Consider the following 16,528-nt stretch of genomic DNA (forward strand, 5'->3'; position numbering starts at 1 on the left):
GGGCAGAATTGAGGACTCGTCCCCAGTTTCTCCCCAAAGTGGTATCAGCTTTTCATCTGAACCAACCTATCGTGGTGCCTGCGGCTACGAATGACTTGGAGGCTTCCAAGTTGTTGGATGTAGTCAGGGCCCTAAAAATTTATGTTTCCAGGACAGCTTGAGTCAGGAAGACTGACTCGCTTTTTATCCTGTATGCGCCCAACAAGTTGGGTGCACCTGCTTCTAAGCAGACTATTGCTCGCTGGATCTGTAGTACGATTCAGCTTGCACATTCTGCGGCTGGACTGCCGCATCCTAAATCAGTAAAAGCCCATTCCACGAGGAAAGTGGGCTCTTCTTGGGCGGCTGCCCGAGGGGTCTCGGCTCTTCAACTTTGCCGAGCTGCTACTTGGTCAGGGGCAAACACGTTTGCTAAATTCTACAAATTTGATACCCTGGCTGAGGAGGACCTTGAGTTCTCTCATTCGGTGCTGCAGAGTCATCCGCACTCTCCCGCCCGTTTGGGAGCTTTGGTATAATCCCCATGGTCCTTACGGAGTCCCCAGCATCCACTTAGGACGTTAGAGAAAATAAGAATTTACTCACCGGTAATTCTATTTCTCATAGTCCGTAGTGGATGCTGGGTGCCCATCCCAAGTGCGGATTGTCTGCAATACTTGTATATAGTTATTGCTTAACTAAAGGGTTATTGTTGAGCTATCTGTTGAGAGGCTCAGTTGTTATCATGCTGTTAACTGGGTATTGTATCACGAGTTATACGGTGTGATTGGTGTGGCTGGTATGAGTCTTACCCGGGATTCAAAATCCTTCCTAATTGTGTCAGCTCTTCCGGGCACAGTATCCTAACTGAGGTCTGGAGGAGGGTCTTAGTGGGAGGAGCCAGTGCACACCAGTAGTCTAAAAGCTTTCTTTATAGTTGTGCCCAGTCTCCTGCGGAGCCGCAAATCCCCATGGTCCTTACAGAGTCCCCAGCATCCACTACGGACTATGAGAAATAGAATTACCGGTGAGTAAATTCTTATTTTATTTCTTTCAGATGAAGAACATAGTAAAATAAATGAAGAAGATAAGGTTGTAAATAAAGAGAAAGTGAAAGAAAATCAATCGAGTACAAAAACTGAAAAGGTGAGTTAGCTTGTGTCATAGCCTATAAAGGTAAGAGGATAGGCAACATTAAAATAAATAATTCTAACTTTTTGTAAGTTTTGTATGTTGTGTTTTTCTTTTTCTTATTTGGTTACTTGGTTTTATTTAGAGGTAGTCGTTACCATTTCTTGCCAAATGCAGGTCACTTTATTAGTAAAGGACCCAGAAATGCTAATTGCAATGAGGATAACTTCTGTTAGTGTCTCTCTTTTTATCTGTTTTTAAAGAAAACTGTTGAACCTGGTCCTACCCGATATTAACCATTGTTATGTAGTTATTTGGGATTTGTAGAATTGTTCTCCAAGTAAACTGGCATTTAACACATTTCAGTGTACCTTTTTATGGGATCTTGTCCAATAAGTGATAATATCTCACTAAACATAGTGCCTCAGCCAGAAATATAGCATGCGCTTTATTCATTCCGCGTTCTGTACTGTCCTCATCAGCAGCTGCCTTCTCTACCACAGTTTCCTGACCTCGTGAGCACTTGTAAACCAGTAGTAGGTAGCTGTTTGGGAGTGAGAATAGTGCAGAATCAGGAAGACTCCCACTCCATTCTCATGGCTACCGATGAATAACTCAAGGAGATGTGTTAATGGTCCATATAGCAGTAGAGAGCTGCTGGTACACCTACCATTTGAGAGCTACAGTACCTGTGACTGAGTTGTTAGCTGCCTTTTGCAGAAAACTTATGATAACCGAGAATAACATAATGTAATCAACACAATCGGCTGGATATAATGACGTTTGAGTTGGCCGGAGGTGTGGGTTGGCAGCTGAACTTGAGAACTTTTTTTTTTAAAGCTGCAATCATTTACAAGGCAAATCTATGCCTTGTTTATAATTGACGCTTTATAAAAGAAAAAGTCTGATTTCGACTGGCAACCAGCACCTCCGGCCAACTCTGTAATCAAATGTAGAGCAGCACTTTATGTATGGGAGATAAATAACTTCCTACCTATGAAGCAATTTGTGAATCTCACTGCTATTAGGCCATTAAAGTTGACATAGATACTCGTTAATTTTTTTTTTTTTTTTTCCCCTTACATTACATTAGGAACCAGAGCCTAAAGTTGACACTGAAAAGAGAAAGCGAGGCAGACCTCCAAAGAGACGTCATTCAGAAGTTGGTAAGCGCAACATTGCACTATAAAAGTTGGTGGATTGGTCTCCTACAAGAAATATCACATAAAACTTATGTCGTTTCACATTCAAATAGACATTAAGTCCTGGACTAAACCAACCTTACATTCTGTAAAAATAAAAAATAAAAAGACTTTTAACTCTTCACCCAATGTTGAGGCATATAATGTGTTATCCTACTGCCCAGAAGGGAATTATTGATAACTTGTAGTAACAATTCTATCCTAATCGCATCCTGTGCTGTTTCGTACAGTTTATTAATTTATGGAAGAGAGGCAGAGGGTGTCGCTGCATAGTATAAAGTACTTTAGTTTTCTATATCAGAAGCTCAACAAAAGTCAGTCCGTTTCAAAGCAAATTGGGTGCAAATAAGTAACGAGAGAGAGAGAGAGAGAGAGAGAATGAAGTAGAGGCAAATGGGTGAATAGATTGCCAAGATTACTAAATAGGCATAAATTGTGCAAAACACTCATGCCATTCTGTAGCTAAACAAAACATACTATATATCCAAAATAAAATTGTACTTGGCAACAAAACACATTTGTAAACGGTTTCACCTTCAACTTTAATCAGACGCTTATATATAATAATAATTATCAGACATAAGAGTGACATTTCATTAATTGAAAAAAAATTCCTTTGCACAATTATATAAGTGGATGTGTATCTAGAAATATATTCTTCCATATCTATAAGGACAATCTTATATCACCAACAAAAATAGGCATTACAAACTACACCAAGCAAATATGATAAAAAGCAGGAAAGAGCTGGTGGCGACAAGGGAAGGCTTGCAGGGCCACCTGTTGCCCACCACTGGGTTAGATCTGCCATACACACAGGAAGATCCCATTTTAAATCCTGGGGAAATTATGGAATAATATCATTAAAGTGTATAGATCTATTTGGTTTAGGCAGGTTCTTTTTAATCAATCTTCCAACCTCTCTGCAATACTGTTTTCTGTGCACATACTATAAATATATTTAAAATGCTTGAATATAAATGATCAGATATGTGTCTTTAACTTACAAATAGATTAAGACTAATGTGCAGTCACGTTAGTTAAATGCCTTTTTATCTTTCCGAATTACCTGCACGGTCTTGGCTTTGTTCTTCTGGTGATTTTGACAGAATAGAAGTAAGTTTGCAGTGGCAACATCTTGCTATACAAATATGTGGGCAAGTATTTATGCAGATGAGTGAAAATCATGTCCCCTTTTCCGATTGCGGTGCCAGGAATTTGAAATATGGTATTGGATCGCCTACTATCTCTGTCTCTTTCAGATGAAGAACCACCTAGCAAAAAGGATAAGGATGTAAAGAAAGAGAAAGTGGAAGGAAATCAATCAAATACAAAAACTGAAGCGGTAAGCAAGCTTGTGTAGTTTTTTTTTTTTTTGTTAATTCATGCGGCTTACTTTATGATCTGTTTTAAGCAAAAACTGATATATAGCAGGTGGGATTTGCAGAATTATTCTTCAAGCAAGATATGCCATTCAATAGATCACAAAGTTTTGCACCAAAAAAACCCCCCTAGAACTCTACAGTGATTTATGGCCGGATGGTGTTATTGGACAATTCTATTGTGACCCACTTTTTTTTTTTTTTCTCGCTAAAAACTAAGTTTACGGATACTGCTTCTGGGTAGGTGAAAAAAAAGAGGATTTATGTCTTACCCCTGTAAATCCTTGTCTTTGAGTCCATAGGGGTCACAGGAGAATCTCAATGCTGGGTATAGGCTGGGCTGGGAGCAGGCTGGTACCAAAACGGTTACTTAAAAGTACCCAGCAGGCCTTGCCTCCCTTGTCCTCTATACCCCGCCCCCAGGACCGCCAGTTTTAGTAGCAAGCCCAAGGCAGGAGAGGAAGGAAGAACGCCACACACAGAGAGACACTGCGAAGATGTTTGGCCACACACCGCCCACACAGGAACTCAGATCCGCAGGACAGGTGCGTCAGGGAGGGCGTCCTGTGCCCCCTACGGACTCAAAGAAAAGGTTTTACCAAGGTAAGACATAAATCCTTTTTTTTTTTTACGTCCACTAGGGGGCACAGGAGAATTTCAATGCTGGGATGTCCCAAAGCTGTCCCCCAAAGGGCGGAGATGCTCCTGGATTGCGCTCAGGACCTTACGCCCAAATTCAGCGTCACTTGACACAAAGGTGTCGAACGCGTAGAACTTAATGAAGTTCTGGGCAGAGGACCACGTAGCAGCTTTACAAAGCTGCTCGGTTGAAGCCCCACAAGAGGCCGCCCAGGAAGCACCCACAGCACGTATGGAATGCGCTTTGACCCCCAGAGGTGGGGGAAGGTTCGCCGTATTGGCATGTTGAATGGTCAGCCAAAGCCATCTGGCCGGGGACTGTTTGGACGCCGGCCACCCCCATTTAAGGGGATTCCAGTAACACAAACAGGGAGTCCGAGCGAAGAGCGTGGACTATATCTCAGGAGGAGCCGCTGTTAAGGCCGGCACCTTTATTTCTTGATTCAGATGGAATCGAGACACTACTTTAGGAAGAAAACCTGGCCGAGTGCGGAGGACCGCCCTGTCTGAGTGAAACACGCGGTAGGGTGAGCGCCAGGATAAGGCACTGAGATCAGAAACTCTGCACGCCGAAGAGGTAGCCAAAAGGAACAAGGTCTTCCACGTGATCCAATGTAGGTCAGCCGAGTCCATGGGTTCAAAGGGAGCCGTACTCAACGCCCTGAGGACCAGGGAAAGGTCCCTCGGAGCCACTGGAGGTACAAATGGCGGCTGCAAATGAAGCACTCCCTGAAGTTTTCGAAAGAGCACTGAGAGTGCCGAGGCCTGGACCTTCAAGGATGACAACCGGAGTCTCAGATCTAAACCTGACTGGAGTCGAGGCAATATAAAAGACCGCGGGCTGAAGTGACGGGTCGTGCACCAGGAAAAGTATGCTTTCCAGATACGGTGATAGATCCTGGCAGACAAGGCTTTCCAGGCATTAAGCATTGTTTTGATGACCGTCCTGGAAAACCCCTTTCATCTCAGGATGGATGACTCAATAGCCACGCCGTCAAAGCGAGGCATATGGGATCTGGATGTACACAGGGACCCTGTGACAGAAGGTCCGGCGTTCTGGGAGCCGCCACGGGGTGTCTATGGACAGCTTGAGAAGATCCGCATACCACGGGCAACGTAGCCAATCTGGATCATCATGCCTCCCTGTTTCTTACATTTCTGGAGGAGTCTGAGAATCATGGAAATCGGAGGAAAGGCATACACCAGGGGAAATGACCAATGGTCTGTTAGGGCGTCCACCAGGAACGCTTGAGGATCTCTCGTGCGAGAGCCGAACCGGCGGACCTGCCTGTTGTGGAGGGATGCCACGAGGTCTATGTCTGGCATTCCCCACCGAGACACCAACTGGTTGAACACCACCAGGTGGAGTTTCCACTCAACCGAGTGAACGTCTTGTCGACTTAGGAAGTCCGCTTCCCAGTTGACTACCCCAGGAATGAACACTGCTGACAATGCCGGAAGATTTTGTTTAGCCCACAGGAAAATCTTGGTTACCTCTTGCATGGCCCCTCGACTCCTACTGCCGTCCTGACGGTTGATGTATGCCACCTCCGTCGTGTTTTCTGACTGGACTTTGACTAGCCTGCTGTGGTGGAGAGATTGAGCTGAAAGTAACGTGTTTAGTATTGCTCTTAATTACAAGACGTTGATGGGGACCTCACCTTCGCGGGTAGTCCAGCGACCTTGGAACGTGATACCTCTGATGAAACTGCCCCTATTAGAGGCGGAGAAATGCGTCAGATGATCAACCTACGATCGTGGAACGCAGCCGGAAGCCCCGAACCCGGAAGTCGCGGACCGCGACGATCGTGCATCCCCTGCAGCTCCGGGCTTGCTACTCAGCCCTGGTTGTCCAGTGGCCACACGAGGCGGACAAACACCCGACGGCTCAGCCAACGAGCCCCAGGACTTTTATACCAGGGAGCCGACGCAGAGCGGCCGTCTTCAAATTGGCCAGTGAGTGAACTATCCCCATGTTTATGGGAAAGTCATACAGACGTGAATATTATCCGTCTTTAGGATTAATTTCTTCCACACACAGCTGGACATCACAAAAACAGCTTTATATTGATGAAGTACTAACAGGCTTTTAAAGCTAAGAACTACATCTGTCTCTATTAACATCCCATTGAGCTCAATGTACTAACATTAATTAGTGGCTACTAATTTCTAACAGATGCATGCATATTTTGAACATCTAACCAGCACTATGTGGTACCAGTAGCAAGTCATGAGTCTTAGGACACTTGTTTATAGGTCTATTTTAACTGTTTATGTTATGGCAAGATACATTTAAAGTCATATTTTACCTATAAAGGATTTTATGAATAAATAATTGTGTTTACAAAACCAGCAGCTGTTATAATACTAAATTTCAGAGCGCCTACAAAAAATCTTTTTTGTTTAGTCGTGTATACATATATCGGGGGATTCCCAGATCCTCCATTTGTGGGCTGCCAGAAAATTAGTGACTTAAACGGAATTCTACAATTATTATTAATTTAGAGTTTTTTTTATTGTAATAGTGCCCACTTTTTTTTTGTATTTTCAATATTGGCTACCTTTAGTAGAAAATAGGTGTTAACAGAAAAATTATAGAGCGTTGACAATACAGTAAATCTAAACAATTTTTAAATATAATACTGTATCAGGTTTTGTCAAGGTATGATATTTTAAGCCTACAGTAAGTGAGATACTGAACTTTAAACCTATGAAAACAACTGTGAATCACACTGCTAATAGGCCATTGCAGTTGCCATAAACTTTTGTTCCTGTACATTAGGAATCTGAGCCTAAAGTAGAAACGGAAAAGAGAAAGCGAGGCAGGCCTCCAAAGAAGCGCCCTGTAGATGCTGGTAAGATGCCAAATTTTGTGTTTGTATTCTGGCCTGCTTTAATACCTCGGCATGCTCATGTGTTTTCTTGCTCCTCTCTAGAGTCATCGGTGAAGAAGGAAAGTACTGAAGCAGAGCGCCATCAAGATGTATGTACTGCAACATAACCTGATAAAGTATCTCTAATCTGACTGATGCCTAAGCTGCAACACCTAAAGTTTCAGTGTGGTATAGTAGGCTGTGCAGTATAGTGGCAAGTAGTGATTTGCTAAATAAGAAGGGCTTTAATTAGGACATAACAAAGTGCAACATGTAACGGACCTGGCATATTGTATAAAATGAGTTCCAACTAGTCTGGAAAGTGCATCTGTTGTATGTGTAGGGCAGTGCGTACTGTATTATGGCAATTTTTCTTTTGACTTTAAGCTATCTGATAGAATAGTCTGAATTGTGAAATGTGAATGAGCTTTCATTCCTAATGCTTCTGGAGACTTGACCCCTTTTCCCCCTTTTTTTATTTTTTTTTATTTATTTTTTACATTTTGTGTGCTTGTCCCCAGAAATGTACTTTTTCCTAATGATTGTTTATGCTTTTGCTAGCAGAAAAACGTAACAAACTCTTTTATAGCACTCAGTAATGGCTTTCAGCAGTACAACTGTAGTTAGCTTGAGATTGTGGTTGTGTTCTGTTAGTGCTGATGGATTAGCTTCTAGGTACATCCTCATATGAAAAAGAGACACAAAGTAAAAAACAGTGGTGATAGCATCAGCGCACCATTTTGTCATAAGAGCTCTTCTACGATATATTTGAATAGATGAATTTTACAGCTTCTCCTGATGTTTGCGTAACGTTTATATACGACTTGTCATATGTTTTGGTTGGGAACTCTCCTAGATTTGACAAAAAATTGTCAACTCCTGGTCTACAGTACAGTAGAGTCCACCTTTACCTGTACTGTAGAAGGCTCCTTTCTATTTTTAACACCGAAAAATAGTTATTTAGGCAGCCTTCAATTTTTTTTATAGTACTTTAACATATCCACCCGCCTCAGCTTTTATCCTTAATAAAATAAAACAATTCAACTGTGTCTTTATCTTGTGTTCAATTCAGGTACCAAGACAAACGGATGACAGTGGCAGCACACATAAAGGTATGTAACGCCAAGTAAGACTCCTGCAGAATTTACATAAACATATCAACGTTTTCCATCTAACTGATAACATGTATGTGTAATGTGTGGATGATGGCAGTATGCTGTAAGCCGGTCACACAAAGCCAAGTTATGCCCTCCACTAAGTGGTAGATTTACTAACGTTTCTAAAAATGAAAAGTTTTTCTCTAGTATCCATAAGGGATATTGGGGGAATCTAGTACGATGGGGTATAGACGGAGTCCAAAGGAGCCGGTGCACTTTAAATTTCTTCACTGGTTGTGCTGGCTCCTCCCCTCTATGCTCCCTCCCAGAAGCAGTTTAAAAAAAAGTGCCCTCAGGAAAGGATGCAAGTTCCAGAGAGTTTTCTTCAGTTTCTTTTAAATCTTTGTTATTTTCGGTATGCTGTTTGGGCAACAGCATACTTGCACCGTGGGAGTTAGGGGGAGGGGGACGGTCACCGGCCTTGGGAGGTGTCAGAGCCACTTCCCCGCTGCAGGACCACCGTCCTGAGAGGTTGTTGTACAGCAAGGCACTGCGCCTTGGCGGTCACAATCGCAGCACGCCGCACACCCCTAACAATAGCCTGAAGGTGACATCAGTGGTGAGTACAAACCGGGGGTCCCCCGGTTCATGGTGCGGCGAAAACGCAGGAGCGGCATACGGGACCCTCCTGGGGGGGATCCGCTATAGTCCCCATGTGTACACTGGCAGTGGTGGGTAAAACTAGCACTTGTGTGATGTTTTCTACTCATAGGGAGACATTTGCCAGTATAAAGATTACTGAAACTCCCGCGCCATTACAGGGGGCGGAGCTTGCTCAGAGCGGGACCAGTGGCGTTTTGGCACCTTCCTCTGCTTACAGCACCAGCAGGCACACACAGCTCCTCCAGACACTCGGGATACGCAGGAAAACTGGTAGAGGGGTGTAGCAAAGGGGGAGAGCCGCTATTGTACACCATCTGTTTCCTGGAAAGGACCGAAATCTCCAGTGTTTCACTGTGATATAACTGCTTACAACCTCACTGGGGCTGTTTAGCTTGGGTGTGCTGTTCCCTTCTCTCTGTCTCCCCCTCACATACAGTAAAGGCAGGCATGCTATTAATTACTTGTCTGTGTGTATGTAAGTGTTTACTGTAAACATGGTAAAACACAAGTTATGCAGGGTATGTCACACCAGATTCTCTCACTCCATCTGATTCGATATCATGTGAACAATGTAGTCAATCCTCACAGCACAGCGAAGGGACTGGGGGGAGGGTCAAGAGCCTTCCTGGCTAGGTGCCATACAATCCATGATGTCAGATATGTCATCTCCGCTCACTGCTAATGCTCAACAGCTGCAGCAGGCTGTTGCAGACCTAGCTGCAAGGGAGCCCCCTCTCTCTCTAGATCAGGACCACAAAAGCGTGGGTTACCTGCTTTACTCTCAGACTCTTGATGAGGAGACACAGGAGGAGGGGGAGGAATTGGATCCTGTTACTGGGGATTCCCCTTCTGCGCAAGGTATGGAACCACTCTTTCTAGCCATTCAGGACGTGTTAAAGCTCCCTCTAGAGGACGCTGCAGCACAGCAGTTGTTTTTCTTAGCACAGAACAAACCCAGTGTCACTTTCCCTGATTCTGCAGAGGTTTAAGTTAGCCTGGAAAAATCCAGATAAAAATACCAGGTGTCAAAACTGTTTTTTCACACTTTCCCATTTGCTCCTGTAGGCAAGAAAATCTGTGAAGAATCCCCGTCTGTTGACGTATCAGTCTCTCGCCTATCTAAAAAGGCGGACCTTGGGGATCGAAAAATAGAGACTACACTGTCTATCTACACAGCGGCAGGTATATCGCAAAGACTGTCATAGCAGGTTGCTGGATGACTTATGCCATTCATACGTGGGCTACTCAGATTCAGGAGGGCCTCACAGGGGATATGTTCCTGGGCACTACAGTGACTCCCCTAAAACACATTCAGGACACTGCAAGCGTCCTGTGTGACTCTCTCAAGGAGATGGGCAATATTAATGCTAGGACCACTGCTATGGCAGTGTCGGCGCGCAGAACTTTGTGGTTGCGTCAGTGGATAGCAGACGCAGAGCCCAAGCGCAGTGTAGAGTCTCTCCCTTTTTCAGGGGATTGGCTCTTCGGGGTGGAATTGGATACGTGGGTTTTTAAAGTAACTGTGCGGAAATCCACGTTTCTCCCCTCTAGGGCCCCGCTGGCTAGACGTTCCTACCCGTGGCCGTCTACCTAGTCCTTTCGGTCTACCAGATTTGCATCTAGGGCCAGAGGTGCCTCCAATGCACCTAGAGGCACCAGAGGTAAGACAAGAAAACCAGCCGCCGCAGGTTCTCAGGAACAGAGCACCAGTTCAGCTTCCACTAAGGCCTCAGCATGTCGGTTTTCCCCCACCCCGAGGGAATCTCGAGGTGGGAGCTCGACTGCGTCACTTCAGCCGCATCTGGGAAAGCTCCTGCCAGGATACATGGGTAAAGGACCTCATTTCTCAGGGCTACAAGCTGGAGTTCGACGGCGCTCCTCCCCAACGATTTTTCAAATCAAGCTTACCAGCTTTGGAAGATACGCGTGTTACGCTGCAACAGGCCATCCTAAAATTGGTCCAGTCCCAAGTCATTGTGCCACTGCAACAACAGGGAAAGGGTTAGGTAAGGCCCATTTTGAATCTAAAATCCTCGTACCCTTACCTAAAGGTTTTCAAGTTCAAGATGGAATCCTTGTGAGCAGTGATTGTGGGCCTGGAAGAACGGAAGTTCATGGTCTCACTGGATATAAAGGACGCCTATCTCCATATCCTGATTTGGCCACCTCACCAGGCTTACCTGAGGTTTGCCCTGCTGAAAGATCACTACCAGTTCCAGGCGCTAAACTTCGGCCTGTCGACAGCTGAGGGTGTTCACGAAGGTGATGGCGGAGATGATGTTCCGACTCCAGATCCAGGGGGTCAATATTGTCCCTTATCTGGACGATATCTTGATAAAAGCGAGATTCAGGGAGCTTTTATTGCTCCATATAGACCACACTATTCATCTTCTGTCACACCATGTGTGGCTCCTCAATTTACAGAAGTCCCACCTGGAGCCAACTCAGCGGCTTCTGTTCCTGGGAATGTTGGTGGATACTGTGGCCCAGAAAGTGTTCCTCCCAGAGGACAAAGCGAGAACACTTCAGGAGATATCCATCCATCTTTGCATAAGATTGTTGGGTAAGAAGGTAGCCTCATACGATGCTAAGATTGTTGGGTAATAAGGTAGCCTCATGTGATCCAGTATGGAAGGTTCCATGCCAGAACGTTTGAATTGGACCTTCTGCGCAAGTGGTCTGGATCACATCTTCAGATGCATCGGATAATACGGCTGTCACCACAGACCAGGATTTTCCTCCTGTGGTGGCTGCAGTCATCCAACCTCCTGGAAGGTCTAAGTTTCGGGATTCAGTATTGGATCCACCTCACAACGGATGCGAGTCTGAGGGGATGGGGAGCTGTCACACAGGGGGCTCAGTACCAGGGCAGGTGGTCAGCCCACGAAACCCTACTTCCGACCAACATTCTGGAATTTCGGGTGATCTACAATGCTCTGATCCAAGCCTCTCCTCTACTCAGGGATCACATGATCCATGTTCAGTCGGACAACGCCAAGGCAGTGTCGTACATCAATCGTCAAGGAGGGACAAAAAGCAGAGCCTGCATGCGAGAGGTGTCGAAGATACTTCTCTGGGCAGAAAGAAATGCAAGAGCAATGCCCACAAGCTTCATTCCGGTATTAGACAACTGGGAAGCGGACTTCCTGAGTCGTCATGATCTCCACCCGGGAGAGTGGGGCCTCCACCATCGGGTGTTTCAACAGATCATCGACCGGTGGGGCTGCCCACAAATGGACATGATGGCTTCTCGACTCAACAAGAAGCTTCGTTGGTATTGCGGTATTGCTCACAAACCAGAGACCCTCAGACTCAAATAATGTCGTCATTATTCCCCATACAGGAATCAACAGTTGAGATATCAGCGGGCCGGCTGGCCGGCCACAGGCACAGGCACAAGAAACCCCACTGCTATTTGGGGAGGATACGCCGCAGAAAGAACCCGGAGGCTCCAGATAAGGCTACCATTAGCCGGGAGGGGTTGCTCTCAAGGACACTGCACAGGCAATGTATCACATCTTGAATGAGTGAACGTTACAAATTGCTTTATAAGAGGCTTTTTAATCACGCATGATCTGCACAGCTAAACGGCAGAAGCCTTATTATGCACAAAGCAAGTCTAAGTGACTAATCAAGTGCGGGTGAAAGTTTCGTCTGGGACTAAGGAATTATAATAATGCATACTTGGATGAAATACTAACACCTTAGAAGGGGAAAAAAAAAAAACCCTACATGGTCGTATACTATTAATCAAAGAGCATTGGACACTTTATTTCCGTTTGAATTTATCTTAGTGATATTGCTAATATTGCATGAGAGGGTTCTAAAAAAGTTCATTTAAAAGTATATGAACGGAGAGTATATTAGCCACCTGAATTGGAGTGGAAAGATATTTTCTTATTAGTATCATACCAATCAGATTTTATGTAGTAATATTTTTATGTGATGCTGGCCGGTATCAAGTACTTTTGTATGTATATATGTGCAGAAAGTAATTTTATGTGAAAATAAATATCCACATCAGATTGATTTGCGCAGTCCCAGCCTTTTGGTTTTTGTAGTCTTTTACATTAAGGGTTAAAACCAAAAACCCTTTTGGGATCGCTGCATCCATCTGTAATCAATCACAGCGCCAGGGATTGTGGCTATGTGTTGGCAGCCTTACCTGTTCCACAGACTCTGAAGGCCCATTCTTCAAGATCGGTGGGGTCTTCCTGGGCAGCTGCCCATGGAGTCTCGGCCTTGCAATTATGCCAAGCTGCTACCTGGTCAGGGAAGAACACCTTTGTGGAGTTCTACATGTTTGATACCCTGGCCAAAGAGGATACCCAGTTTGGGCAGGCGGTGCTGCAGACGTCTCCTCATGTTCCTGCCCGTTCTGGAAGCTTTGGGATGTCCCCATCGTACTAGATTACCCCAATATCCCTTATGGATGCTAGAGAAAAATAAGATTTTACTCACCGGTAAATCTATTTCTCGTAGTCCGTAGTGGATGCTGGGGACTCCGTAAGGACCATGGGGGAATAGACGGGCTCCGCAGGAGACTGGGCACTCTAAGAAAGAATTAGTACTACTGGTGTGCACTGGCTCCTCCCTCTATGCCCCTCCTCCAGACCTCAGTTAAGGAAACTGTGCCCGGAAGAGCTGACATTACAAGGAAAGGATTTTGGAATCCAGGGTAAGACTCATACCAGCCACACCAATCACACCGTACAACTCGTGATAACTTACCCAGTTAACAGTATGAACAATAACAGAGCATCAGACAACCTGATGCAAACATAACATAACCCTTAGTTAAGCAATAACTATATACAAGTATTGCAGAAGTCGTCCGCACTTGGGACGGGCGCACAGCATCCACTACGGACTACGAGAAATAGATTTACCGGTGAGTAAAATCTTATTTTCTCTAACGTCCTAGTGGATGCTGGGGACTCCGTAAGGACCATGGGGATTATACCAGAGCTCCCAAACGGGCGGGAGAGTGCGGATGACTCTGCAGCACCGAATGGGCAAACACAAGATCCTCCTCAGCCAGGGTATCAAACTTATAGAACTTTGCAAAGGTGTTTGAACCCGACCAAGTAGCTGCTCGGCAAAGTTGTAATGCCGAGACCCCTCGGGCAGCCGCCCAAGAAGAGCCCACTTTCCTTGTGGAATGGGCTTTCACTGATTTTGGATGCGGCAAACCAGCCGCAGAATGAGCCTGCTGAATCGTGTTACAGATCCAGCGAGCAATAGTCTGCTTTGAAGCAGGAGCACCCAGCTTGTTGGATGCATACAGGATAAACAGCGAGTCAGTTATCCTGACTCCAGCCGTCCTTGCTACATAAATCTTCAAAGCCCTGACTACATCAAGCAACTTGGAGTCCTCCAAGTCACGTGTAGCCGCAGGCACCACAATAGGTTGGTTCAAATTAAAAGATGACACCACCTTCGGCAGAAATTGCGGACGAGGCCGTAATTCTGCCCTGTCCATATGGAAAACCAGATAGGGGCTTTTACATGACAAAGCCGCCAATTCTGACACGCCTAGCCGAAGCTAAGGCCAATAGCATGACCACTTTCCACGTGAGATACTTTAGCTCCACGGTCTTAAGTGGCTCAAACCAGTGAGATTTCAGGAAACTCAACACCACGTTAAGATCCCAAGGTGCCACTGGTGGCACAAAAGGGGGCTGAATATGCAGCACTCCCTTTACAAACGTCTAAACTTCAGGAAGCGAAGCCAGTTCCTTTTGAAAGAAAATGGATAGGGCCGAAATCTGGACCTTTATGGACCCTAATTTTAAGCCCATAGTCACTTTTGACTGTAGGAAGTGCAGGAACCGGCCCAGCTGGAATTCCTCTGTAGGGGCCTTCCTGGCCTCACACCAAGCAACATATTTTCGCCATATACGGTGATCATGTTTTGCTGTCACGTCCTTGCTAGCCTTTATCAGCGTAGGAATAACTTCATCCGGAATGCCTTTCTCCGCTAGGATCCGGCGTTCAACCGCCATGCCGTCAAACGCAGCCGCGGTAAGTCTTGGAACAGACAGGGCCCCTGTTGCAACAGATCCTGTCTGAGAGGCAGAGGCCATGGGTCCTCTGTGAGCATTTCTTGCAGTTCCGGGTACCAAGTCCTTCTTGGCCAATCCGGAACAATGAATATTGTTCTCACTCCTCTTTTTCTTACGATTCTCAGCACCTTGGGTATGAGAGGAAGAGGAGGAAACACATAGACCGTCTGGAACACCCACGGTGTTACTAGTGCGTCCACAGCTATCGCCTGAGGGTCTCTTGACCTGGCGCAATACCTTTACTAACAAAGGGAGAGAAAGAAAGCTCTTGTGTGCAATACCTTTGTAGCTTTTTGTTGAGGCAGGATGCCATCATGTCCACCTGTGGCAGTTCCCATCGATTTGTAATCTGTGTGAAGACTTCTTGATGAAGTCCCCACTCTCCCGGGTGGAGGTCGTGCATGCTGAGGAAGTCTGCTTCCCAGTTGTCCACTCCCGGAATGAACACTGCTGACAGTGCTTGCACGTGATTCTCCGCCCAACGAAGAATCCTGGTGGCTTCCGCCATCGCTACCCTGCTTCTAGTGCCGCCCTGGCGGTTTACATGAGCCACTGCGGTGATGTCTGACTGAATCAGCACCGGTTGGTTGCGAAGCGGAGGCTCCGCTTGACCCAGGGCGTTGTATATGGCCCATTAGTTCCAGGACATTGATGTGCAGACAAGCCTCCTGACTTGACCACAGCCCTTGGAAGTTTCTTCCCTGAGTGACTGCCCCCCATCCTCGGAGGCTTGCATCCGTGGTCACCAGGACCCAGTCCTGTATGCCGAACCTGCGGCCCTCGAGAAGGTGAGCACTCTGCAGCCACCACAGAAGAGACACCCTGGCCCTGGGGGATAGGGTGATCAGCCAATGCATCTGAAGATGCGATCCGGACCACTTGTCCAACAGATCCCACTGAAAGGTCCTCGCATGGAACCTGCCGAAGGGAATGGCTTCGTATGACGCCACCATCTTTCCCAGGACTCGCGTGCAGTGATGCACCGACACCTGTTTTGGTTTTAAGAGGTCTCTGACCAGAGTCACGAGCTCCTGAGCCTACTCCGCCGGGAGAAACACCTTTTTCTGGTCCGTGTCCAGAATCATGCCCAGGAAGGGCAGACGAGTCGTAGGGATCAGCTGCGACTTTGGAATATTCAAAATCCAGCCGTGCTGTTGCAACACTTCCTGAGAGTGTGCTACGCTGATCAGCAACTGCTCTCTGGACCTCGCCTTTATGAGGAGATCGTCCAAGTATGGGATAACTGTGACACCCTGCTTTCGGAGGAGCACCATCATTTCCGCCATTACCTTGGTAAATATTCTCGGTGCCGTGGAGAGACCAAACGGCAACGTCTGGAATTGGTAATGACAGTCCTGTACCACAAATCTGAGGTACTCCTGATGAGGTGGATAAATGGGGACATGCAGGTAAGCATCCTTTATGTCCAGAGACACCATAAAATCCCCCTCTTCCAGGCTTGCAATGACCGCTCTGAGCGATTCCATCTTGAACTTG

At 46.0% G+C, this 16,528-nt stretch overlaps 1 protein-coding gene across 2 annotated transcripts in view; it reads left to right on the top strand.

The window, feature by feature from the left end:
• Window positions 1-16,528, top strand: part of BOD1L1 (biorientation of chromosomes in cell division 1 like 1) — a 142,959-nt gene that overhangs the window by 64,421 nt on the left and 62,010 nt on the right. For both annotated transcript variants that reach the window (XM_063922880.1, XM_063922890.1), the window contains exons 11-16: window positions 1,037-1,125; window positions 2,204-2,276; window positions 3,575-3,657; window positions 7,116-7,188; window positions 7,270-7,316; window positions 8,279-8,318. In XM_063922880.1, the coding sequence (XP_063778950.1) occupies window positions 1,037-1,125; window positions 2,204-2,276; window positions 3,575-3,657; window positions 7,116-7,188; window positions 7,270-7,316; window positions 8,279-8,318 (405 nt within the window). The remainder of the gene's footprint in view (window positions 1-1,036; window positions 1,126-2,203; window positions 2,277-3,574; window positions 3,658-7,115; window positions 7,189-7,269; window positions 7,317-8,278; window positions 8,319-16,528) is intronic.

This window comes from Pseudophryne corroboree, chromosome 1 (assembly GCF_028390025.1).
Source record: "Pseudophryne corroboree isolate aPseCor3 chromosome 1, aPseCor3.hap2, whole genome shotgun sequence".
NCBI classification, from domain to species: domain Eukaryota; kingdom Metazoa; phylum Chordata; class Amphibia; order Anura; family Myobatrachidae; genus Pseudophryne; species Pseudophryne corroboree.